The 23887-nt window shown below is 50.6% G+C and overlaps 1 protein-coding gene and 1 non-coding gene across 4 annotated transcripts; one reads left to right on the plus strand and one right to left on the minus strand.

Annotated features, from left to right (window-relative positions):
- Positions 1-1305: 1305 nt before the first annotated feature.
- Cetp (cholesteryl ester transfer protein) lies at positions 1306-22007 on the minus strand. Of its 3 annotated transcripts, none has more exons than XM_057754256.1 (16): positions 21841-22007; positions 20995-21109; positions 17392-17526; positions 17218-17288; positions 16923-17010; positions 16263-16332; positions 16058-16118; positions 14400-14491; positions 13162-13341; positions 12404-12454; positions 8646-8813; positions 5659-5726; positions 5026-5059; positions 4564-4633; positions 2976-3061; positions 1306-2527 (listed from the first exon to the last, which is right to left on the minus strand). In XM_057754256.1, exons 1-16 carry the CDS (start codon positions 21956-21958, stop codon positions 2453-2455), a joined length of 1482 nt encoding a protein of 493 aa, XP_057610239.1. In that variant the 5' UTR covers positions 21959-22007; the 3' UTR covers positions 1306-2452. The 3 variants fall into 3 exon arrangements, with proteins under 3 accessions (XP_057610239.1, XP_057610240.1, XP_057610241.1); XM_057754257.1 differs by having other exon boundaries at positions 21845-21892; XM_057754258.1 differs by lacking the exons at positions 16923-17010; positions 17218-17288; positions 17392-17526.
- Positions 20253-20378, plus strand: LOC130864241 (U6atac minor spliceosomal RNA). Its single transcript, XR_009055935.1, has one exon. It is a non-coding gene; the product is annotated as a U6atac minor spliceosomal RNA (small nuclear RNA).
- Positions 22008-23887: the final 1880 nt, after the last annotated feature.

The raw sequence follows: 23887 nt of genomic DNA on the forward strand, positions 1-23887 counted from the left end.
AGCAGTGTCTCAGTTCCAAAGACCATTGGAAATATGTGTTTCCCAATGATCATGACCCACAGGTTGAGAACAGTTGTCTTAGACTGTGGTATAAGAAAGGGTATCAACTCCCAGTAGAAAAAAAAAAATAGGCACGAGAGGCACAGATGGAGGGGACAGAAGACAAGGGTGGCCCAGCTTTCTAACCGTCTGTGCTGGCAGTCACCAGTCCATTCCCGATTGATAAGGAGCTCATGACCCTTCAGCCGAGACTCTTGAAAAATGCACAGATCCCTCTTAAGTGGCCAATTGCTTCCCAAAGGCTCCACTTTTCAATATGTGTGTTCTGAGGGGTGTGAGATGGCAGGACAAACCATCCCCCTGGGCCAGGCTAGTGGCCAGGCCCAGAGAAAACCTTCCATGACGGAGATGGAAGAACTCTCTGTGCTAGAGCAGGAAGGATGGGGAGGCTAGAAGTCTGCCCAGGGAACCTTCTCTTTGGCATTAAAGTTGAATTGGTTTACCTATCCGGAGGCCCTATCTTCCTCTTCTGTGGGAAGCCAGGCCTCTACAAAGTCCTTTGCTCCCTACCACCTTGGATTCTCCCATCCATTTGGCTTTCTACCTCCCCCACCCTGCCGTGTGGGAACCACATGGCACAGGGGATGAGTCAGGAGCTCCATTTGGACTCAGGAAGGAAGCTAGTCAGAGGAGGCCTTGGGAGCTTTGATGGTGGGGAACAAAAGGTTGTCAACCTTCATACTTGGGGGGGGGGGGACCAGGATGGGAGATTCTCTTCCCTGACCAGCGTGTGGCTGTGGGACGCATGTGCCCAGGGATCTAGGTCCAGTAGTAGGCTTCTGCAGAGCAATCAGCATGACTGATGGGGGAGAGTCTTCTGTTTTGTGTTAATTTCATTGGTTAAATAAAGAGACTGCCTTGGCCCTTTAATAGGACAGAAAATTAGGTAGGCAGAGTAGACAGAACAGAATGCTGGGAGAAAGAAGCCGAATCAGGCAGTTGCCATGATTCTCCCACTCCAGACAGACGCAGGTTAAGATCTTTCCTGGTAAGCCAGCTCGTGGTGCTACACAGAATATTAGAAATGGGTTAGATCAATATGTAAGAGCTAGCCAATAAGAGGCTGGAACTAATGGGCCAGGCAATGTTTAAAAGAATACAGTTTCTGTGTAATTATTTTGGGGCATAAGCTAGCCATGCGGGCGGCCGGGTGCCGGGGGCACAGCCCCACCGCTCCCTACTACAGAGTGGCGCCCCAAAATGTAATGGTGTAAATGAATGGCAGACAGAAATTATAATAAAATATTCAGCTTTAATAAGGAAAAGACTTACAGAACCGAGGTTCCCACGGAGAACAGGGAAACAGAAGGGAAGGCGGGGAGCACACCCACAATATTTATTAGTAAAAAATATTCTCAGGGGACCCCGCCCTACAAGCAAGGTGATTGGCTGGGGCTTCCCCTACACATGACAACAATGATGAGGCCAGGGAATGAAGCGATTACTGTGTCACTAAGTTAGGGAGTGAACAAATGCTTCCAGACCCCTCATGACCCCTCTGGCTCTAGCACCCTTTCTCATGCGGCTCCTTAGTAAGTTCCTGCTCAGCCCTTAAGATGTGACTTAAGTAACCCTTCTGTCCCTGACTCCTAGAAGATGAAGATGCATGTTCAGGTACGGCTTCCACCCTGGGCGTGATCTTCCTTGGTATGAAAGCCTGCTACAAAGTAACTCAGTCAGGGCTTGAGTGCTTAGCCAATCGGAACTTTCTTTGTACCCTGTAGGGGGAGTGGAGACCTGCTAGAATGGAGTACGCCCTCTGAAGAACCTGATGACATCTCAGGTGGGGTCCCTGCTACTTTTGTGGCACCCCGGGGTATCAATGTGACAAGTCTGCCATTGTGGCATTCTGCCCACCAATCTCTGAACTCCTCACATCCCCCAGCACGTTACCTTTCCTACCCTGTATCCAGAAGGAGTATGGGCCTTGCTCAAGCAGAAATGGATGGATGTGTTATATATGCCTTGGCCACTTGGTGTCCCTCGGGCTTGCAGTCTGAATCAAGGGTGGTGCATGCACACCATGTGAGCTAGGAAAGCAGTTGCTAGAGGGTGGGGGCGATGTCAACATATTCCACAGAGGCTGGCTCTGGAGAGCTGCAAGCAGGGGCACCTACCACAGGGCACTGTCACAGATTGGCTCGGCACATGGGCATAACGGGTAAGGTGTGTCCCTCCCATCCTCTGCCCCCTTGTTCCCCTTCCCAAGAAGGACATTCTCAGATCCTGCACAGAGCATTTAATGGCAGCAGCCTTAATAACTGGGGAAACAGGGATCCAGTCCCCATCTCCTTGCCCTCTCTGAGCCACACACGAGAGATGCCAGCATTGCGATGTTCTGGTTCCATTGTAAGCTGGGCACATGCTTCTGATCTCAGCCCCGTCACACCTCCTAGTTCAGGCTCTGCAGGAAGTCCACCAGCAGGTGCTCTGGGAAGCCGAAGTCCATCTGCAGCAGCAGGAAGCCCTGCAGGAGACACGGGCAGGCTGTGCTGGCTCCTGAGCCACCAGGAGAGAGATACTTTCTAGTAGCTACCAAACACTCTGAGTCTAGAGTCATCTGAGAGAAATCTCACCCAGGACTGGCCTAGATCAGGTTAGCATATGGACATGGCTGGGTAGGAGGTGGGACACTGCCTTGATGGTTAATTGATGTAAGTTGGGTGGGTAGTTCTGGGCTATGTAAAACAGTTACCTAAGTATGGGCTTGAGTGACCCAGCAAACAGCATCCCTCCAGGGTTTCTGCCTCAAGTCCCTGCCCTGACTTCCTCCTGTGATGGGCTGTAAACTGAAATCAACCTCTCCTCCTCTGAGCTGCTTTTGGCCAGTGTTTTATCCCAGCGATAGAAATCAAATGTGAACACTATCTGACTGTCTGTCCAAGAGATGGGGCTATGGATGACTCCATACGCACATCACGAGTGATGATCTCGGGGTTGATGATGTCGAAAAGGTCCAGGCCTTTGCTGTTTATGAGGGTTGTCAAGGCCACTTCCAGTCCTAGGCAGGGGAGGGAGCCACGTCAGCTCTTTTGGGGAAGCAGGACCCAGCCCCAGGCCCAGGTTGGAGCATCTAGGTAGCCCCAGAGGGAAAAGCTGGCACTGATGGTGTTATATGAGCCTCTCTCAGCCACCCTGCTGCAGCTGCCTCTCCCTAGTGGGTCACTCCTCATACCTGGAGCTTCTCAGTACTTTGCAGTCACACAGAAAATCTCTCCATCTGTCTATTCCACCATCTGTGATTCATTTGTTTTCTAGTTTCTAGAGTACTGGAATTGAACCTGGGGCCTCACAGTACTGGTCTCCTTCTCTCTCCTAGGTCACACTAAGTTGCTCAGGCAATGCCTGAACTTGCTCCGTAACTCAGACAGGGGTTTGCTCTTGTGATCCTCCTCCTGCCTTGGCCTCCCAGATAGATGTCATGTAGGCCTGCACCATCATATCCAGTGTTCCTATAGCTTTAGTGTAACCATATTGGTGGGGGACACTGAGGCTGAGAAAGAGACCAGACATAGTTTCTCTTCTTTCTGTGTCTACCAAAGACATGTAGATAAGCAGATATTCAGAATGAAGGTACAGCCGACTATGCCTCCTTGTGTGGATGAGAACACAGTTCCTCATAGGGCCTCTTTTAAGGTGTCTTCTACACACCCCTGTGTGAGAGGCTACCATTGGAGTCGCTACAAATGATCAGAGATCCTACAGTGTCAGGGTTTTGGGTAATCTGGGGATCAGTAAATCTCATTTTATAGGAAGGGAAACTGAGGTTTACCCTGGGCTCCCACTAAGTGGCTACCTCCAGCTGTCAGGATTTTTTTTTTCTGACATATCCAGTTGCCACTGGGAGACCTATGTTCTTATTTTTATTTTATTTTATTTTATATTTTATTTTATTTTGCTCTTTTGTTGCTGGACTTTTTTTTTTTTTTTTTTTTTTTTTTTGGTTTTTCGAGACAGGGTTTCTCTGTGGTTTTGGAGCCTGTCCTGGAACTAGCTCTTGTAGACCAGGCTGGTCTCGAACTCACAGAGATCCGCCTGCCTCTGCCTCCCGAGTGCTGGGATTAAAGGCGTGCACCACCACCACCCGGCTTATTTTGCTCTTTTGAGACAAGGTCTTTCTCTCTACATAGTCCTGAGTGTCCTGGGACTCATTATGCAGACCAGGCTGACCTCAAGCCCAAAAAGATCTACATGCTTCTGCCTTCCAAGCACTGAGATTAAAGGTGTGCACCACCACACCTGGCTGAGAACTGGGTTCCTAAAGTGGATTTAGCCAGCAGTGAGGAGGCAGAGACAAAGCTTTCAGTGAGAGCCAGAATCAGGGGTCTGTGGATCTGATCACATTACACATTGCCACCTGGGAAGAGACTGCAGATACCCAATGGTTTGAGAGAAGTACTTCGGGCGCTCTGCTTGGGAGGGGTCCCTGCAATGAACAATCTAGAAGTGGGGACAAGGTAAAGCCAGACACCCACCCCATCCTTTCCTGGGCCCCACACTTACGAGATATGACCTCGGGGATGCCTACTGTGGAGACCACCAACTGCAGGAAGCTCTGGATGGATTTGGAGCTCTGTCAATCAGAGGTGAGTGCTCTTCAGATCACAGAGGTGACCATGAGGCAGATGGCCACAAAGCCTCGACACGCACTCATTCACATGCCCATAAGAATGTACATCTGAACCCAGACGCTCTGCTCCTTCCCAAAGGTCCCTTCTTGGCTATGGCTGTTATCCCATTCCACAGAAGGAAAACTGGTCTCCAGGAGAGGCTACCTATCCAGCACTCCCCTGCCTTCTAATTTAAGTCTCCTCCAATCAATCCCATTTCTGCAAAAACAATGTTCCATCTGGCAGAGAGCAGGAGAAAAGTTACACAAGAGACCCAGGAGGGTCCTATTGCCCATTTTCTTTTACATCCTCCACCTGCTTTCCCCCAGAACTTATTTCTTCCAAGACTACCTACCTCAGCCATGTTGGAGATAGTCTTTGGTTTAATCCTGAATCAAGAGAGAGGAGGAGGAAATGGAAAGTTAGAACGACTTCATATTAGCCGAACATGTTGACATATACCCATAACCTAGCACTCTTCCTAGACAGCCTGGGATATACAGCTAGATCCTGTCTCAAAAAAGCAATGGCTTGAGGCATAACTCATCCATAGAGCATAACTCATCCGTAGAACATAACTCATCCGTAGAACACTTGATTAGCACACCAAAGGCCTCCGGCTTCATCCTCAGCACCCAACCACAGACACACAAAGAGAAAAGGAGGGGGTGGAAATCTAGCCCTGCTTCGGACTGGAACCACAGCATTCTCCTTTCTCTGTGCTTCTCTCTTATGCCCAAGGCCTCTACCCTTCAGAACTCTCTCTCTCTATTTACCTTCCAGCCACCCAGCCTTGGCATGGCCAAGCCCTCTCTCCACACTGATTCTTCTTCCTTCCGATGTTGACACTAGGGAGGGCTCCTAAGTTCTCAAAGGAACCATCCACAGACCCCCACCACCCCACCCAGGTCCTAGCCCCGGGCTTGACATCACAGGGTCAAGACATACTTGCTGAGTCCACCCTCTTCCCCCAAGCCAGAAGACATACTGGAAATCCACAAGGCTTAAGGAGAGCTTTTTCTTGGAGTAGGAGGCCTGAACGGTAGCAGCAATATCCTGGGGAGAGAAAGCAGAAGCTCTGAGCCTGGCCCTCCTGGAAGCAGAGCTCTCTACTGTCTGCACTGTACAGAGAGGCATAAGGAGCAGGGGTCCTGAGGAACAACAGGAGTAGGCTGAGCTGCTGGTCTTCTGAAAACTAATGGAAGGTTGGAGACATAGCTTAGTGATAGACGGCTTGCCTGGCCTGCCCCAGGTTCCACCCTCAGCACTACAAATGGAAATAAAACACAAACATGAGTCACGAAAGAAAACATGAATTTACAGGATAAAAAGCCAACAATAGCCTCTGTGGTGTCTGGAGAGCAGAAAAGGACTTCAAAGAGAAGAACTAAAAGAAACTATTTTAGAGAGTTAACTAAGATGACAATATGAGACATTTTGCATCAAATACATCCTATAAAGCAATGGTATTAAGAAAACAAAACAGGAGAAAGTCAGGAGGTGGTGGCACACAACTTTAATCCCAGCACTCAGGAGGCAGAGGCAGGCGGGTCTCTGTGAGGTCGAGGCCAGCCTGGTCTACAAGAGCTAGTTCCAGGACAGGCTCCAAAGCGACAGAGAAACCCTGTCTCGAAAAACAAAACAAAACAAAAGTTGGGGATGCTGTTGGGGAGGTGACTCGGTTGGTGAAGTGCTTGGAGAGCAAACATGAGGAGCAGAGTTTGATCCTTAGCTCCCACATTAAAAGCAGGGCCTGGAGCTGGGTGGTGGTAGCATGCACCTTTAATCCCAGCACCTGGGAGGGCAGAGCTAAGAGAATCTCTGGGACATGCTATATTTGCAAGCTCTAGATTCAGTGAGAGACCCTGCTTCAAAAAATAAGATACAAGCCAGGTGTGGTGGCATACACTTTTAACTCCAGTGCTCTGGAGACAGAGGCAGGCAGATCTGTGGGTTCTAGGCCAGCCAGAGCCATATAGTGTGACTCTTTTCTCAAAAACCAAAACAAACCACCAAAAGAAAAGGAAGAAAATGGCTTAGAGCGGTAGAGAAAATACCCAGTGTCACCTCCAGCATCTGGGTGTGCACACACGTGTACACACAGGAGCACATACATATGAATGTACCACATAAACACAGATGAAGCGGGCAGGGGTGGGGTGGGAATAAGGCTGGAGGAGTTCTGTCAGGGAGCATCTGCCAAAGACGCATAGATCCTAAGTTCCACAGCAGAGGAGGGGATTGAAAAGACAAAACTGAAGAAAGTTGCGCAGCACCTGTGGCTTTGGATGTAGGACCCTGGTCCTGTCCACACACCCAACTCCTTCTTCCTGGTAGGTCTGAAATGACCAATCACCAAGACTTTCGCAAACCGCTTCCATCCTTCACCTCCAAAGCATAGCCATCCTTCAGGAGGGTGAGGCATCCTCTGCAAGCAGCCGGATGTGTTTGCATTTTCACACTCTGGAGATCCAGGACCCTGGATAGCTGCATCTCCAGGACTGTTCACTTGGTCAGGAGCCCCAGCATTAAGAACAAGGAGTGAGTTGGAAATGTATGTGTGTGTATTTCTCTGTGTGTCTGTGTATGTCTCTGTGTGCGTATTTCTCTGTGTGCCTGTGTGTGTGCATGTCTGTGTATGTCTGTGTGTGTATTTCTCTATGTCTCTGTGTGTATTTCTCTATGTCTCTGTGTGTATTTCTCTATGTCTCTGTGTGTATTTCTGTGTGTATTTCTCTGTGTGTCTGTGTGCATGTCTGTCTGTCTATGTGTGTGTGTGCATATTTCTCTGTGTGCCCGTGTGTGTGCATGTCTGTGTATGTCTGTGTGCGTGTCTGTGTCTCTGTGTGTATATTTCTCTGTGTGTCTTTGTGTGTGTGTATTTCTCTGTATGTCTGTGTGTGTGTCTGTGTGTGTGTCTGTGTCTGTGTGTCTGCGTGTGTGTATGTGTGCACAAGTGCACCAAACATTTAAAATTTCATCCTGCTTTTGTTTATTTGGTGCGTGTTCGTCCATGTGCAGGACATTATGAACGTGGCAGGCCAGAGAGCAACTCCCAGCAGCTGATTTTCTCCTTCCGCTGTGTGGGTCCCAATAACTGAACTGAGTCTTCTCTTTGGCCTAATTGAAGTACTTTTATGAAATTAAAGCATATAACTAAGGAGTTAGTTTGTTGCTGTTTTTAAGGAACTTGCCAGAAGGAAACCATCTGTCTCCATGGAGATAGGGTGCGGTCCTGGGCCCTGGGCCTGTGTGTCATTGAGCTTCTTCTTTCAAATGTCAGCATTTCTGTGATGAGCTTCACTACTTTTGCCTTTAGGATTTGGGGGTGTGTTTTTTTTTTCCCAGTCAGGGTCCCCTATTAGCCCAGGATTATCTTTAATGCACAGTCCTAGCCTAGCTTTCCAACAGTGAGATTATAGGAGTAGACATCCTGCCTGCTATCTTTAGAGACTGAGGAAACCAGACTAACCCTCAGCGCCTTCATTACAACTATCCTAGCATCTGCGCTCACGTTTCTGAGTTTATGAAATGTAGCCACTCAGAGGGGGCTTGGTCACCAGTCCTGGCCTTGTTTTATGTGTCTGTGACACAAGGAGAAATGCCAGTGTGTCCTTGATTGTGGTGCCACCCCTGATCTTACATGGGACTCTCGGTGATAAGGCCAGCATGTACACACACTATGCTTTTTTCCTAAAACCCACAACATGGGAAACAGGAAATCCATATGGTCTTAGAGGATGCGGACAGAGGTGACAGTTTGAGACCTAAATGACAAGTATCTGTGTGTCAATGCTCCGCTTAGGGGAGGACTAATAAAGCTGGGGTATCTTGTCGACCACCTCCTGGCTCAGGTCCCACAGTTTTGATGAACATGAGCCATGGGTAGGAAACAGTGAATCCCGGCAGAGGTGGCGGAACGAATTGATAGATTTGGACGGCCGCCGGTGGTCCAAACCCCTGCACCCATCTCACCTCTTCGAAAGTGTGAGCCACGGAATCTTGCCCATCCTTGTGTGGGAAGAGAAATTCCATCACCACAGGAGAACTGACCACGACACCTTTGTTCTGGCAGGAGATTGTGGGCCTCCTCAGGCAGTGGACGGTGACTTGGCCCGGGCTAGTGAGGAAGCCACTGAACAGCTGTGGAGAGACGGGGATCCCATGGAACAGAAGAAACCATCAGAAGGGCTGTGGCTACTGCCCTCCGAGGCTGGAGGGATCAGACTGGCTCTAGTCCCGGGTGAGTATAAACAGCTCGGAGCAGTGGCTCAGGCTCTGAGCTGTACCTCAATACTCACTTAACAGTGACACGGCAAGACATTAGAGCTTGGCTGGAGAGACCAGCTCAGCAGTTAAGAGAGCTGGATGCTCTTCCAGAGGACCCTGACCTGATTCCTAGTACCTACATGGGCTCACATCAGTCTGTAATTCCATTCCAGGGGATCTCAGTCCCTCTTCTGAAATCTGTGGGCACCAGGCACATATGTGGCACACATACAAACATGCAGGGAAAAAACTCACATACATAAAAGTAAGTATACATTAAAAAATTAAAATAAGTTAAGACTTTTGCCCCCCCACCTCAGGCCCTCGGTTTTGTTATCTGTATGGGGGACAGCAAATACTGCTGCTTCTCTGCCACCTCCAGGGGCATGGGAGGGACGCAGTCACTCAGCTTTGTGGGCCTCACTTTTCCTGATCTGTGAAATAGGGGTGACAACGGTGGGGAATAAATGAGATCACCAACATGCAGAGCCGATAGCTGGTCCTACTGGGGACCCAGTAGAGGTGATGAAAAGAATAAAGAGGTGTTTTTTTTGGGGGGGGGGGGGCGTTGTGTTTTTTAAGCCTGGTATGGTGGCACATGCTCGTAATCCCAGCACTCAGAAGGCAGAGGCAGGTGAGTCTGAGTTAGAGGCCAGACTGGTCTACAGAGTTCCAGGACAGTCAAAGCTACACAGGGAAACCCTGTCTAGAAAACACAACACACACACACACACACACACACACACGAGAGAGAGAGAGAGAGAGAGAGAGAGAGAGAGAGAGAGAGAGAGAGAGAGAGATTTTGACAGCCTGCTGTTGTTTCTAATGATATTTGTGGGAACCTTACAAACTTCAGCTCTGATCAGGAACTGGATTCAAGCAGAGAGCCAAACACACCTGGTCTTTACCAGCAAAGCCCAGCACTCGTTCTAGAATCACCAAACAAAGCATACAATTACAATTAGAGTATGTGAAAGGGGAGAGGGACCAGGCTCAGGGTACAAGAGTCTTGGACAAAGGATCTGACTTAGACCAGGAGGTGGGAGAGGCCCACCCCATAGACGGAAAAGAATCAGGTGGGGGAGGGGAGAGGGAGGACGGAAGAGCCAGCAAAGGCTCTGTGGGTGGAGCTTTGCTCAGGCAAGGAAGGCAGGGGGCAGATCAGCTGAGCAGAGCTGCAGAACTGGCAGCCAATGGGACTGGGTCAGCAGCTTCTCCCAAAAGTACCAGTCAGCCAGTGAGTGCCCCAAATAAGAAGCTTTACCTAACACAAAGCTGAACTCAATCCTAGGTTCTGGAGACAGGCTTTCCGGGGACCCGGCTGAGAAGTGAAGCTGGGACTCAGCTGAGGGGTGAAGCTGTAAGAGCAGCGAAGCCCCGGGACACCGGGACACCGTAGAGGGTGTGGCACTGAGGTGCGCTTCCCTGAGCTTTGGTGTTCTCTGAAATTGGTGAGGTGTACAGCTGGGAGCAAGACATTTCCTGTCTGTGGGAGAAATACTGAGACTACCCTCGCCAAAGAAAACCACACGGAGGAAACCACATGGAGGTTCAAGTGGCGTAGAGGTATAGACGAGAAGGGCCCAAGCATGGTGGTGAACACTTGCAATCCCAGAGGCAGCAAGGTCAAAAACCGGAGAGCAGCCTCGGCTACATGCAAAATTTGAGGCTAGCACGAGCCTTCCATATGGTGAAGCCCTGTCCTCAGACAACAGCAGCGGCGACAGCCACACAGGAAGTAAACGGAGCAAAGCGCAATCCGTGAAAGCCAGGACTGAAGGATGCATTTGTGATTCTGTCTGGCAAGGTGCAGGACTTCCTGAGCTGAACATTTAACATAAATACATACCGCATCATGCTTTTCCCCCTCAATTTACAGAACCAAGCCTCGTCTGGCCTGGGTTTAACTTACTTTGCTCAAGGAGATTTATGTACGCTTTGTTGTGTGTGTGGAATTGAGTTAATTAGCAGCAGAATAGTTTCCACTAGATTGTGCTACGCTTGAAGATGCCTAAAATAAACCCTCAGGGACAGACTCCAGAACTTTGTACCAACACCGGCTACTGAGTTGTGTTGAACTGAACCATCTTCTTGCCTCCCTCGGCTCATCTCTCTGCAGCCTGTTCCTGTTGAGGTTGCAGAGACCCCCACAGTAGCTGGGCCTGGGGTTGGGAATGGGAACGAAGAGAAGTGGACAGACTAACTCTACAGTAGCGTGGATGTCATGATGGCACTTGGGGTGGGGATGAGGGAGGACAAATCAGAGGTTTGCCTGTATTCTGAGTTGCATCTCTGGAAGGAAGAAGCAGCCTAGGCTGGGAAGGAAAGACAGGAATTTCAGAAAGGAAGGGCTGTCACTGCTAGGCCTGGAAGACACCCAAGGAGGAGCAGGAGGGGGTGAGTTGGGACAGCAGCAGCAGGGAGCTCTGTTGGGACCATTCTGGGAGAAGCAGTTGCAGAGAGTTACTGAGTTTGTGGGAAGGGAGGTGAGGGGAAGCTGGGAGAGCAGCTGGAAAATTTAGGGTTGGTGTGAAAATACCCAAGCAACCACCACAGTGGGTGGGTGAAGTGGGATTTCCCTCTGTATGCTGTAATTACCGTTAATGAATAAAGAAACTGCTTTGGACCTATAGCAGGGCAGAACTTAGCTAGGTGGGGAAAACTAAACTGAATGCTGGGAGAAAGAAGGGCGGAGTCAGGGAGAAGACATGTAGCCCCACCGGAGGCAGACAGAACTTTACCCAGTAAGCCACTGCCATACAGCGATGCACAGATTAATAGAAATGGGTTAGATTAATATGTAAGAGTTAGCCAGTAAGAAGTTAGAGCTAATGGGTCGAGCAGTGATTTAATTAATACAGTTTCTGTGTGATTATGTGATTATTTTGGTTCTGGGCGGCCAGAACAAACAAGCGGCCTCCCTCCAACAGGTGGGGAATGAGTCCATGAGAAGGCTGGAGGAGTTTACCCAGACAGAGGCTTAGGGCCTCGCCTTGAGAAACAGGTTTATAGAAATCATCACCGCTCAGCAGAGGGAAAGCTGTGACGTTCAGAGAGCACACTCTGAGGCTGGGTCCAGAGTCAGTAGTGGGTAGTCACAGCCTATTGTCCGGGCCCCCTGAGAGAGCCTGGGGCTAATCCTGGGGTCCCACCCTCTATCCTCCACCCTGTGGACTCGGTATGAAGCAGGGGTACGGGGTATAATCTTTAGAGTCACCATGGCTCGCAGGCAGCCCTGTCATTCACTAGGCTGTCCAGTGGGAGAATGGCGCTCAGAACAGCGCCTGGCTCTCAGGGCTCTACGAAGTTCCAAATGAGATGATAGGTAGACAGCCTTAGCTCAGACTGGACATCCTTGCTCATATGTGTGTCCCCACTGCTGAGACTGACTGGGGATAGGGGAGCTTCTGAAGTAGGGGCAGGATCGGGGTGCATAAGCCAAATTCCGAGTTACAAGAACTTACCTCGGGAACGATTTCCCGTTTAGGGTTGAAGTGCCAAGTCTCTAGCACTGCCTACAAGAGAAAGGTGAGTGTGGATGAGGTTACTCCTCAGAAAGACACTTCAGGCGTGGGGTACAACGTCCTGGATTGGATCCCTCCTGAAACCCAACCCCCAGATTAGATTGGGGAAGGGTATAGTATAAGAAACCCTGACCTAGCTGGAGGCTTGTGACACCCAGGCTGCGGGGCCTTGCTGTCTTCCCTGTAGGAGCCCAGTCCACCACCCCATTCATTCACAGGCAGGTGTGGGCTGTAAGCCAGCTAAGCAGCCGCGGAAGGTGCCGGCTTGTGAGTCACCTCTTGAGCTGTCGAGGACAAGCTACCTATCCTCTCCTCTCAGGCTTCTTTGGGTTTTTTATTTTTGGTTGAACGCTTTTGTATACTCAAAAGTGGCAACCGTACTCACCTGCAGCCAATGCAACAAAAATGGCGGGGGCAGCAGCCATGCTAACAGCAGGGTAATTTGCATAATCACTATGTGCCAAAAATATCTGTAATTACATCTGCCTGTCTACTGCCTATTGATCAGTGACTCTTATACACCACGCAGAGTGGGCACCAAAAAATGCTAGAATTTATATTAAGACTGCAGCTTCGGTGGTTCATAGCTCCTCTGACCAACACCCAAACTTCCCTTTAGGCTCCCCACCCTGGATGGGGATGAATGCATGTAGACCATCACACACATGGTTGTCCCAGCAGTCCAACCTGCCCCTTACCCTGAGCTCTGCCTCTGCCAGGTTGAGTTGGAGGCGACCATCCTGGAAGGCGACCTTGGCTAGGGAGTCGAGGACTTGCTCAGAGAACCAGAAGTAGAGCATTCGGGTGTCCCCCAGCAGCGTGGGTGAGAAGGAAGGGAGGGGGCGCTCCTCAGAGATGTTCTTGTAGATGAAATGGCCCTGGAAGAAACTGGTATACTTGGTGCTCTTCTCCTTAGCCCTGCCAGGCTCAGGAGCCGGGCTCAGGGAGTAGAACGGAGCTTTGGAAGGCAAAGCGTCTAGTCGAAGACAGATGGGTAAACTGAGGAACACCTGCACTCAGCGGCTGCAGCTAAAGTGCCTGATAGGCTCCTAGCACAAGGTGAGGTGTCAGATGGGCTTGGTCACCACTTCCCAGGCTGGCACTCCACCAAAGACGGCAGACAGAGAAGCTGGACTGTGGTCTCTATGCTCCCACCCTGGCTACCAGCCCTGTGTCTTCAGGGAGCTGACAGTCCACGGCCACTAGTCCCAGTCAACAGAGCAAGGAAGATGAGCCACTAGCAGTTCGTGCCCACTGACAGCAGCCACCCACATGTGGTGGAGGGTCTTCATCGGCATCCACACCCTCCTGAAGTGGTCCTTTTGGTCACTTTCCCAGGGACAAGCCCCATTGGAGATAGATGATTGGTGACCTCAGAGTTCTGTAACACCCAGGCCTTAGGTTCACAGTTCCATGGAATGACCTTTTTAGCTGGGTGACCATGTGATTGAGGCCAGGCCCGTAGGATGTGAGAAAAGTGGATGTAGTGTTCAGTCACAATACAGCTGTGTTGTGCACACCAACACATCGGCCAGACACATCTGCATCGGCCAGAACCCTCAGGCCGTTCCCCGAGGAAGCTGATTAGCTGTGGGTGTCAAGCTGTTTTCTTGGGTCTCTGTTATAATAGTACGACCCATGTCTCAGGTCATAGGGGCCCAGGCTTTCGTCAGATCCTGTGAGGGGCAGTGGCTACCCTGAGTGTTTGGGAGGCCAGAAGGCAAATAAACATTTTGTAATGGAGTCAGTGCTGATCAGGGTATGGGGCACATGGACCGAGGTCCTGCTTTTCTGTCCATGTCATAAAATGTCTTACAGAGGTGTAATGAGGGACATTTGACTTCCATGGAATAAAAGTTAGGGGAAGGAAGCGGAGGGTAAGGACCAAACCCAAGAGTACAACAGGAGAAGTCCTGCCTCCTCCTAACGTGCCTACCTTATGATGGGACTCAAGGTAGGTGGCCGTGATGACAGGTGGTCTCGTCAAGGAGATGTCCACCCCGATGTCTCCATCTGAGAGGATGTTGGCTGTGGGGAAGCAGGGGTCAGATGGACCTGTGGATGGGGCTGGCCCTGGCTGAGGGGTTCTTTGCTCCTAAATGCTTCAGAGAGAAGCTCCCCTCTGTGGACCCTATTCTACTCTTTTCTCTCAGCGACTGTCTGTCTGGGCAGCTTCATGCTGAGGAAGGCCTTGGGGCAAAAGGGTTCAGAGTTCAGGCGCAGGCTGTAACCCCAGACTCAAACTGGGAGTGGCAACAGCCAATGATGACCTAACCCTCTTAGGGACCCTTGTCCTCACCTCTGAGGACGGCACCTGTCTCAGGGCTGTGTTCATTTAATTCATTTGTGCCAAAGTGTGAGCGAGCGAGCGAGCGAGCAAGCTTGCACACTGTGAATGATTCTAATCTTTCTTCTTAATCCTCTCCTATGTCCAACAGGGGGCTACAGCTGACAAAAACCACTGATGCATCTGCAGTCCCCAGGGGCTCTATAGCCACTAGTTCCCGTTAGTTGGTATGGAACCCCGGCCTCCCAGCCCAGTTGAGCTCTGGGTCTCTGTCCCACCTCCACTCCTGCAGGCTCTCACTCCACTCCCTGATGGGCAGGATCACCCCGTGTTTCACAGAAGCAGGAAGTCTCCTAATCCAGGTTTCCCCAGTGGTGGTGGTGATGGTGAGGAAGGCAGCTGGCTCTCTCACACTGTGTGGCTACTCTGCATCCTGGACAGAAGGCTAGGATGCTGCCCGGGACACCTGGGGCTGTGTGGAGGTCTCCCCTCCTAACTCATCCTTCAGAAGTCCCCACTTGACCTGAAGCTTCGCTGTGTTTATAGTCCTTATTCAGGGAGCAAGGACTGTGTGGCCAGGCCCAGTGATCAATTGCTAAAGGACCAGCTGTTTGAATCCTCTCCTCCACTTCTTGATTGGAATGTGGGGAGTGTCCTGTCGGCTTAAAAACCAGTCATCATTAGTATAATGGGGCCAGGAGGACTGCCTAGCTGGAAGCTGACTGTTGGTGAGAAGTAGGTCATTAACGGTGGCTCTGTTTGTAAGTACCAGACAGGACGGGACTGCCCAGTCCTTACAGTACCCAGTCCTCTCTCTCTGTTCCTTCCAGTGACATAGGAATATCCTTACAGGGCACCACAGTCCCAATGGTTCCTTCCATGTTACACAGCCTCGTGGGAGCTCCCCCATGGCTCAAGGCCTGGTGGGAAGGTAAGGTGAGATTTCAGCCCCTCTCGGTGAGGTCTCCATCTCACCATTCATTATTTGCTGCTAGGATTAGCCTTAAGAGAACGGGAGGCTGATAAATCTAGTGACAATAAGCATTGGCAATGGCCAAGCTGTTGTCTTGTATTTTTTGAATTTCCGTTTGTTTTTCAGTCAATTTCCTTGCTACCCTGTGGGGTAAGATGCTGTTATCACCTCTCTATTACCAACAGGGAAACTGAGTCTCAGAGGTTCAGTGTCTTACGCAAGGTCAGCTTAAAAAGCTGCACCTCCAAAAGGAAGTGCCTCTCCGGTCAACAAAAGTCACATAAAGGAGTGTCTGTCCCGATGTCCCACAATAAACCACGAGGACAGAACTCACCAGCCCTGGTCTGGACAAAGTCAGCCATGATGTTGGAGATGACGTTGATTTCCTTGCAGACCTGGAGTAGACAGCTCAAGCTGTTTATCAGGCAGGGGAAGAGGCCAGAAAAGAGGCAGGCATGCACTGGGAATGGGTCAGGTGGCGGAGAGCCAGGAGAGGAGGAAGCCTGGTTCCCGGGCGTAACTCGTCTGGCTTCACCTACCTGTGCCTTCAGGACCAGTTTCAGGGTGAAGGAGATGATATTTGTGAAAAGCTGCTTGATCCACCCAGGCCTGAGGGGACCAAGAATCACAGTGGATCTCCACGTAGTCACGTGCATGCCTAGGGCACCTACTGTATGCTGAGCGGCAGCCAAGGCTGCCCTGCCCTCGGAATCCTCCAAGAGCTTAGGAAGTAGACATGAGCATCTCCACTTCACAGCGGAGAGCACTGGACTCAGAAGGCCTGGAACCCAAGTGTCAACCCCACTGCTATGGTTGGCTTTTCCTGGAGGGCCCACTTCCTGTCTATCACACCTTTACCTTCCGTGCATGTGGGCATGCTGGAGTCTGCATCCATGCACGAACCCATTTGCTGAAGGGCTGAGAGATGGCTCTCTCCAGTGCCCAGACACTAGCTCCCCTCCGCTATCCACACTTGTTATTGATTGTGATCCTGGAGCTTCTCTGAACCTTGAGATCCTCTCTGTGCAATGAGCTTAGAACGCTCTTAATCCCATAAAGCATTCTCAGTAATGGAGCTGTTGCTGTTGTTGAGTTTTAAGGGCCCACTAATGGGAAGGGACTGGAAATGACATCTCTGAGGAGGAGATGCACTAACAGGACTGGAGAATAAGAAGGGGTTCCCTGAGATGGTGACTTACTCGCGCTCGCCTTGGAGGTGCAGGAGCAACTTATGGAAGGAGATGGAGCAGTCGGGGGCATTAGTCCTCACACTGCCAGAATCACAGGCTGCAGAGAACCCAACACCCATGAAGGCAGCCTGGGCTACCGGCCAGCACCCATGGGCAGTCAGGGAGTCAGGAGACGGGCTAACTCCGGGCTTCCTGTCCTGCAAGTGTTCCCAGCTTGCCCCTCCAGAGGCTCAGAGCACCCATCTCTTTGGTCATCCATCCCTGCAGCCTGGCCCCTCCCACCTTCCCAGAGGAGCCAGCATACTCAGCTGCGTGTTGATCTGGAGGTCAATGGCCGACTCAATCTCAAAGTCGACGGACTGCTCAATGTTCAACCTGCAAAAAACCAGGGCCCAACACCCTCCCTAAAATGTCCCTGTGCTTCTTTATTGTCACGGAGAGGCCAGCAGGTGGTTCAACAGCTACTGGGAATGCTCACCCCCAGGCGCCCTTGTAGCCGTAGTTCAGGGTCCCCTTGAAGGTCGCAGACGCATTCTGAATGAAGACGTCGACAGATCTGGCCTCCACCAGCTCAACCTGGCTGCTGGCAATGGCCAGGTGGCTGATCTGGATGCTATGAGGATAGATGATAGTAAGGAGGGGCACTGTGGGCAGGAAGGGGCTGTCCCTGCCTCACCACAAGCTCAATAGGCCCTGCCCCGTCCTACTGTCCTGGTGCTAAATGCACCCTGGAGTCAACTCCCAGGAACCTGGGTCTCCAGGACAGCACCTAAAGGTACTCTTCACTTTGCCTAAGAGGCTGGGGATGGTATAAGACTGGAAAAAGACCCCCACCCAAAAATTACCTCCTAATCCACAGAGGGAACCATGCAGGTGTGGGGACATTAAAGTGGGAGGGACCCTAAGTCTCCCAGGTGGATGTAAGTTAATCACAAGCCTCACTGTTGAATGGTGGGAAGTGGGGTGAGTGCAGACATGTGACCAGGGAAGATGGGGAAGGATGCAGCCCCGATAATCTTAAGAGAGCAAGAGCGAGGCATCAGAAGCCTAGGCTGGGGTGGCCTCTAGAAACTGCACAGGGAAGAGTACTTCATGTCCCTATGACCTCAGAGAAGTTCCTGCCAGCACTTCGAATGTAGCTCAGTAACACCTGTCCTACAACTGCAAGATAAGCTTAAAGCCACCAAACGTACACTGTTTATTATGATAGCAAATAAGAGATGAACACAGAAGCTTCCTGGGGACCTAGTCCTTGTGGGGGAGACCTTGTGAACCACCTACTGCCACCGATGTGAAGTGTGTATGTCCTGGCTTCATCCTCATAGCCACGCCAGGACATGGTCACTGCGGCAGTGCCAAGCTCAGGTGGAGTGGCCCAGAGAGTTTGCGTGACTTCAGAGGCTTCTATGGAGTTGGAATTTCATCTTCCGCCTGACCTCAAAGCCTGCATTATACAGACCTCTGGGATAGATGTTAGCAGTGAAAAACCAGGTATTACTGCTTGGCCTTTTGATATTTTCTCTCTGTCTCTGGTGTGTGTGTGTGAAGGCCGGAAGACAACCTCTGGTGCTATCTGCCTTTTTTTTTTTCGTTTGTTTGTAGGTTAGGCTGGCTGGCCACTGGGCCTCAGGGATCTTCCTGTCTTCAGCTCCCCAGTACTGGGATTCCAAGTGTGTGCCACCACATCTGGTGTGTGTGGGTATGTGTGTGTGTTCGTGTGGGTGTATGCATATGTGCATGTGTATGCATATGTGGAAACCAGAGATCAATGTCAGGTATCTTCTTTGGTCATTCTCAACATTGTTTAGAAGACAAGGGTCTCTCACTAAACCTGGAACTCACCAATTGTCTAGACTAGTTGGCCAGTGAGCTCCAGGGATCTTCCTGACAGGTTGTGTTGGATAGTTTTATGCTAACTTAACACAGGCTAGAGTCATCAGAGAGAAGGGAGCCTTAGCTGAGAAAATGCTTCCATAAGATTGCAGCCAAGGCAACGCAAAGAAACCCTGTCTAGAAAAACAAAACAAACAAACAAAAAGACCAGGCTGTATGTAAGTTCATAGGGCATTTTCTTAGTGATTGATAATGGAGGGCCCTGGCCATTGTGGGTGGTGCTATCCTTGGGCTGATGGTACTGGGTTCTATAAGAAAGCAGGCTGAGCAAGTAACGAGGAGCAAGTCTGTAAGCAGCACCCCTCCATGGCCTCTGCATCAGCTCCTGCCTCTAGGTTCCTGTCCTGACTTTCTTCACTAATGGACTATGATGTGCAAATTAAGCAAAATAAACCATTTCCTCCCCAAGTGCTTTTGGTCGTGGTGTTTTGCCTTAGTAATGGTATCCCTAACTAAGACACAGGTGCATGCCCCTGTATTTGCTTTTTCCATGGGTTCTGGAGATCTGAACTCATCCTCTTGAATGTGTGGTAGGCATTTTACAAACTGAGCCATCTCCCCAGACCTTTCTTTCCCCATTACATTTTATTCTGCTCCCTTCATAGACAACAGGGTGAGGAATCCCATTGAACACAGTGATTTCAGCCACAGCCAATCCCCAGTCCCCATCCCCCATTATCTAGCCTTGCTTGTGTGGGCAACACTTACATAGAAATGAAATCTATTCTCCAGCAGTCTGGTCTGGACTGCTGCTAATGTGTTAAAGCTTCTGCCTGTCTGTCTGTCTGTCTGTCTGTCTGTCTCTCAACAGGGTTTCTTTGTGTAGCCCTGGCTGTCCTGGAACTTGCTATGTAGACCAGGGTGACCTCCAATTCACAGAGATCATCCTGTCTCTGCCTCTTGAGTGCTGGTATTAAAGGCATGTGCCACTACAGCCCAGGTAAGGTCGTACCTCTTTTAAAAATTCCCAGGACACTGCTGGCTGTGACACAGGACATGGATGCCATTGTCCTCACTATACAGAAAGAGAAACTGACACTCCAGGTCAAACAGAGCCCTGGCTGCCTCCCTGTCGCTCTCCCTCCTCCTGTAGGTGTCCTCAGAGTGTCATTTCAGCACTGCCAGCACCCCCTAGTGGCTCTAAAGAGGGGCAGGTTCCTGTTCCGACTAGGACTGGTCACTGTCCTGGGTCTGTTTTAGGGATCTGGGGAAGAGAATGTTGGTTTTAAAATAAAGATAAGGTCCAAGAACAATGTCTTCCTGGGTTTGGGGCCTTAGACACACAGAGAGCTGAGTCCCAGGAGCTGAGCTTATGGCTCAGTTGTGCCTGCTGCAATGTGTATAGCCCAACCCCCTGTCTGCTTTGTAGAGGTGGCGTGGGGGGGGGGGCTCTTAGGGAGATGCAATCATGAAAACGTAAAACACAGCTTAAAAAGCATCAGGACCGAGTTGTATGGAAGGAGAGAAGGTTAGCACTCCTCTTGACAAGGACGGAAGAGGCCCTTGGGCCTAACAACGCACAATTGGTTAAGGCACTACTACCTCCTTCGTGGCACCTAACTGCTGCTTTTTGACAGTTGTGTGGCTTGAGCAGTCTGTGGGGCCACTGGCAGTGGGACCAGGATTTTCCCTAGTGCATGAACTGGCTTTTTGGAACCCATCCTCCATGGAGGGATACCTTGCTCAGCCTAAATATAGGGAGGGGTGAGGGCCTTGGTCCTGCCTCACAGTGAATGTGTTAGACTTTGTTGGCTCCCCATGGAAATCCTTACCCTCTCTGAGGAATGTATTGGGGGGTTGGAGTGGAATGGGGGGGGGAGCAGGAGGAGGGGAGGGAACGGGAACTGGGATTAGTATGAAAAATGAGAAAAGATTGTTAAAAAAAAAAAAAAAAATGAAGCCCACAGCCTGATCTCGGGCCTGACTGTGATCCCAGTCAAGTCAGAACAGTCTGGCCAAGAAACCTCAGCATGCTGTCTCTCTGCCCCATCCTCCTAGCCCAGCTGAAAGAGGTTCTCGAGGCCCGACTCCCACAGAGGCTGCTGTGGAGGTGAGTTCATGCCAGTTGCTCTGAGGTCCCCTACACTTGGACAAATGGGTTGGAGCATCATCAATCCTGCCGTTCTTCCTCCCTGGGTCCATAGGATGTCCCAAGTTCTTCCCCTTCAGTCCCAGCCCCGCCACTCACTTGTGCAGACCATACGTGACTCGGCCAAGGAGCATCATGGACCTCTCCCCCTTGATGTCTGGGTAGGAGGCCCTCTGGAAGGCTGTTTGTAGGACCTTGGCTGTCTCCTGGTTCACTGGAAGGAGAGCTGAGTGAAGGGCTGCGAGCTGGGCACGCCTCACCTCCCATCAGCTGAGCCCAGACCACTGTCTAGCCTCTCTGGGAGAGGCCCGTGTCCCAGAGACAGGCCTCTGGGTGGGAACTGAGGTGGGGCGGGACTCAGGAAATACAGAACTTTTCCCCAGATCCTGTTCTTACCCCAGGCTAGACTTCCCAACACGTAGGAGCTGCGTGATTCTGGTCTAGCTCCAGCGGTGCCCAGACCCCTGGCTCCCAATACAATTAATATGGAATATTCTGTGTAGATAACACAACTTAATCTCCCTACATCCTCATCAGGCTGAGTCCCAGAGAACGCAGAGGAGCTGAGGTCACACAGCAGTTGAGGACAGGTGCCTGACTCTGGCCATAGTTGGGCCACTATCACCAAGGACACATAATCCCCAGCTTTGCCCCAAACCTTATTTCCCCAGGTTCTCTCAACTGCAGACTGACTCAGGGTCCTCAGAAAACCATGCATTTGGCTCCTTGAAATCTAGCAGGGACCAACAACTTTGATATTAAGTGTGCAGTCAGAGGAGAAAGGCAAGCCCTCCTTCACAGCTCATCTCTTTCCTTCTCCCTCTCTTCCTCCCCTTCCCTCTCCACCCTCACCACCCCCCAACCTGCCAGGGTACAGCCCTACTCCAGTACTGACTTCTGACCCCAGCAGAAATCCCTAAAGGACAGAGATAGGCAGGCACTTACACACCAGAAGGGCAGACTTGGTGATGCGGCACACAATGCCCGCCTCATACGAGGTGCTGGTGGAGCAAGCACAGGCATTTCCTAGCAGGGCCAGGCTCAGGAGCGTGACAGCTAGCATGATGCCCCAGCAGCAGTGGCCAGTGGCCTGGCTGGACAGCCTGCACGCCTATATATACGTGTTTGTTCAGCCCCCATGAGCTTCTTCCGGAAAGCCGCGGTTTTCTGGCTCCAAGGGTCCACCTCTTTCCTGCCTAGCACCTCTGACCTCCTCTGGGATCAGCTCTGGGTCTTTGACCACCCTTTGCTCATCCGCCCTAGAACACCCGCTACCCTCCTGTGATAATACTTCCTTTCATTTATCCCCCTCCAGCCTCAGATAAGTTCATCTAAACTTTATCTCTCGTTTATCATAAATAGAGAAGCCAGAATACAATGGCCATTAAATAGTGGCATCAAGCTCTTGCTGGAGCCTGCTGCCCACAGTGACCTAAGCTGGAGGTTTGCTGCTGCATGTCAAAGAGGCAGATGGGCTTCTTGCCTGGTAGGGACCTGAGTCCCAATCTCTCCTTTGCTGTATTCTGAAAGATTAAGAACCTCTGGGGGTGTGACAGTAGCTTCCTGGACCAATCACACTGTACCGCAGTACCTCACACCGCCTTCCATGTCCCAGATACTTGTATAGCCTGCTCTTTGGGATGCTCCAGTTAGCAAACTTGGAGTTCAGTTCCTTATACCCTGATAGTCTTGAGGAAGAGGATAAGGCCCAGAGAGGGAGGGGAGCTGGTACAGGTCACATAGCAGTTGGTGACAGCTTTTTCTAGGCATTCAGGTCCTGGGTCCACATCTTTAAAGGTTTTGAGAACCCCCATTACCCATCCCTGAGGGGTTAGAGCATACCCTAGGCCCCCATGCTGGTCCCCGAGACTCAACATCTCCTCACCATTACCATTCCTGGGATCAACATCTTCTGGATTCTGAATCACTAGGGCCGTGAGGCTTCCGTGTCCTTAGCTCCAGAGAAAGAACAAGAGGGAACATCACCAAACCCAGGCTCATGCCAACTGTCCTAGAAACCCCAAAGAGCCCTACGAGGCAAAGAAGAAGTTCTATGCCCAGTGGAACATAGCATTAAGGGGCCTACACCAAGGAATCCATGGTTCAGTGTCTGCCTGCCTGCCTGCCTGCCTGCCTGCCCATTTAAATTCTGTTCCACATGCTTTGGAACAGTAGCAGGCACCTGCCAGCTACAGTAGGAGCTGGGAGTGACCAGACCTCAGCTATTGCAGTTTTGTTTCCCCTGGTCAGAGCCCACCCTGGCCACCCTCCCTCCTTTGCCAGTCACTCGGCACAGCATCATTCACCTTGGATGAGTACCGGTACCTTCTGAAAAATTCATCTCCATTATATTATTTTAAACCTATAAAATAGGAGCTGGGTGGTGGCACACACCTTTAATCCCAGCACTTGGGAGGCAGAGGTAGGTGAATCTCTGTGAGTGCCAGACCTGTCTCGTCTACAGAACAAGTTCCAGGACAACCAGAGCTACACAGAGAAACCCTGCCTCAAAAACCACTATCTATATGATGGGATGCTGCAAATGTAGCTCAGGGTTTGATTCCCAGGACTGCATAAAACCTCTTGCTAAGCCAGGCGGTGGTGGCGCACGCCTTTAATCCCAGCACTTGGGAGGCAGAGGCAGGCGGATCTCTGTGAGTTCGAGACCAGCCTGGTCTACAAGAGCTAGTTCCAGGACAGGCTCCAAAACCACAGAGAAACCCTGTCTCGAAAAACCAATAAATAAATAAATAAATAAATAAATAAATAAATAAATAAATAAAAATTAAAAAAAATAAAACCTCTTGCTATGGCTCATGCTTGAATCTTGACAAGATGATTAGATGCTCAAGGCTGTTTGGAGGCTGTGGAGCAAGTTTAGGACACGGGGACACACACATGGGGACAAATAAATACACACACAGACACACACACACAGATACACACACATGCACAGACATGCTCACAGATACACACACAGACACACATGGAC

Source organism: Chionomys nivalis, chromosome 21, assembly GCF_950005125.1.
Source record: "Chionomys nivalis chromosome 21, mChiNiv1.1, whole genome shotgun sequence".
Taxonomy (NCBI): domain Eukaryota; kingdom Metazoa; phylum Chordata; class Mammalia; order Rodentia; family Cricetidae; genus Chionomys; species Chionomys nivalis.

Excerpts from the sequence above, each read along its gene's own strand:
- Cetp (XM_057754256.1), bottom strand. The coding sequence starts at position 21,958 with ATGCTAGCTGTCACGCTCCTGAGCCTGGCCCTGCTAGGAAATGCCTGT. Across the intron at positions 17,527-20,994 it reads GTCACGTATGGTCTGCACAA|CATCCAGATCAGCCACCTGG; the intron begins GTGAGTGGCGGG and ends CTATCCTCATAG. Across the intron at positions 5,060-5,658 it reads TTAAGCCTTGTGGATTTCCA|GATTAAACCAAAGACTATCT; the intron begins GTATGTCTTCTG and ends CTCTTGATTCAG.